Source organism: Rhinichthys klamathensis, unplaced genomic scaffold (assembly GCF_029890125.1).
Source record: "Rhinichthys klamathensis goyatoka isolate OS25496 unplaced genomic scaffold, OSU_Roscu_1.1 h1tg000111l_1, whole genome shotgun sequence".
Taxonomy (NCBI): Eukaryota; Metazoa; Chordata; class Actinopteri; order Cypriniformes; family Leuciscidae; genus Rhinichthys; species Rhinichthys klamathensis.
In genome coordinates, this window is record NW_026606649.1 from 2,949,993 (window position 1) to 2,951,537 (window position 1,545).

A 1,545-nucleotide genomic window follows, 5' to 3' on the forward strand; every position below is an offset into this window, starting at 1 on the left:
ATGTTTTAAAATGTACCACATATTTGCATTAAAATGCATAGCATATTTGCTATGCACCTTCTGCAAATAGGCTACAGTGTCACAGCCATTGAATTTGTGTGAGAGCTGTTGTGAAAATAGTATTGTTGTTCCAGCAAATATCTTAGTAGCTACCATTGAGTGTGCAAATAAGAGAAAAACATTGGGGAAGGCAGATAAAGAATCTTGAAAAAATAACAACGCAAAACTGTGTAAAAATATTGACCTAATTGTAATTATGTATTTGTGTTTCAGGACTTTGTGAAACTGATAAATAAGAATAAACTGGTTGAAACTGAAAATGATGCTGAGTCCAGAACAAACTGATTCAGATCTGCCGTGGAGCCAGTCAGACGCTGAAACTATGCTGAACGAAATCAAGGTTGGTTGCATCACGGATGAGCCCATGGAGGGAGAGGGCAAGGCGAAGTCTCTGGCCCCGCAAACCCTCAGCAGGGAAGAAAAGAGGAGGCGCAGACGCGCCACAGCCAAATACCGTTCAGCCCATGCCACCCGTGAGAGAATCCGGGTTGAAGCCTTCAATGTTGCCTTTGCCGAACTGAGGAAGCTTTTACCTACCCTGCCCCCTGACAAAAAGCTGTCCAAGATTGAAATTCTGAGACTAGCTATTTGTTATATTTCATATCTAAATCATGTGTTGGATGTTTAGCATAAGGTCCCTATTTATGAACATACTTCAAGGATACGCGGGGGCCTATTTTTGGTAAACAACACAGTATTCTAATTTCGCAGTTTGTGGTCTGACATTTTGGCTTTTTGCGCTACCTACATTGTAAGTGCAATTGGAAGAGATTGAAACCACGTAAGATGGCTACCACCCAAGTGTTCATTAGACAGGTATTAATGAATTTAATGAGATATTGTAGCTTAGAGCGGAAATAATACCCCCTTTAACCAAAATGGTGATTGCTCAAAGAGTTGTGAACCATTTAAGACTGTGGTCCCTGCTTTAAGCTACACAGAATAAATGATGCAATAAGGTCGAGAGGGACTTAAAACAAATTGAATAACTTATGTTATTATCTGTGTATATGGATTTTTTTTCTAACGGAAAAAGTACAGAGATAACCCATTGCATCACTCTGTATAACAGTGAGGGAAAAAACAGCCCCTCTCCTCTAGCTGCTCTGTAGATCTTGTTAGTAGTTGTTCAATCAGGAGGAAATGACGTATAAGTGCCACTTGAATTATGACATCGAGATTATACCACTCATATTTAAATATTTATTTGTTATTTATTATACTTGTTGATATGATTCATGTCATTTAAATTTTCTTTTGAAAGATTGTTGTTTAGAATAATGTACGTTGGTTGTAGGCAATGTTGCTAAAAGAAAAGTTACTGTGGGTTAGACTGTCATTCAGTAATGATGAGAAAAATGTTAAGCATCAACTTGCACCTTTAGTGTTTATTTATTTGAGAAATCTATATATTTTGTAATGCAATAGTTAGATAAATCTGCTGTTTTTCCTCATGAGTTTGTCATGAATTAGAACAACGAATTT

General features: G+C 37.3%; 1 protein-coding gene across 1 annotated transcript; it reads left to right on the forward strand.

Moving 5' to 3' along the window:
• Window positions 1-319: 319 nt before the first annotated feature.
• Window positions 320-688, forward strand: LOC130087741 (helix-loop-helix protein 2-like). Its single transcript, XM_056254225.1, has one exon. The coding sequence runs from the start codon at window positions 320-322 to the stop codon at window positions 686-688; it is 369 nt and encodes a 122-aa protein (XP_056110200.1).
• The last annotated feature ends 857 nt before the right edge of the window (window positions 689-1,545 follow it).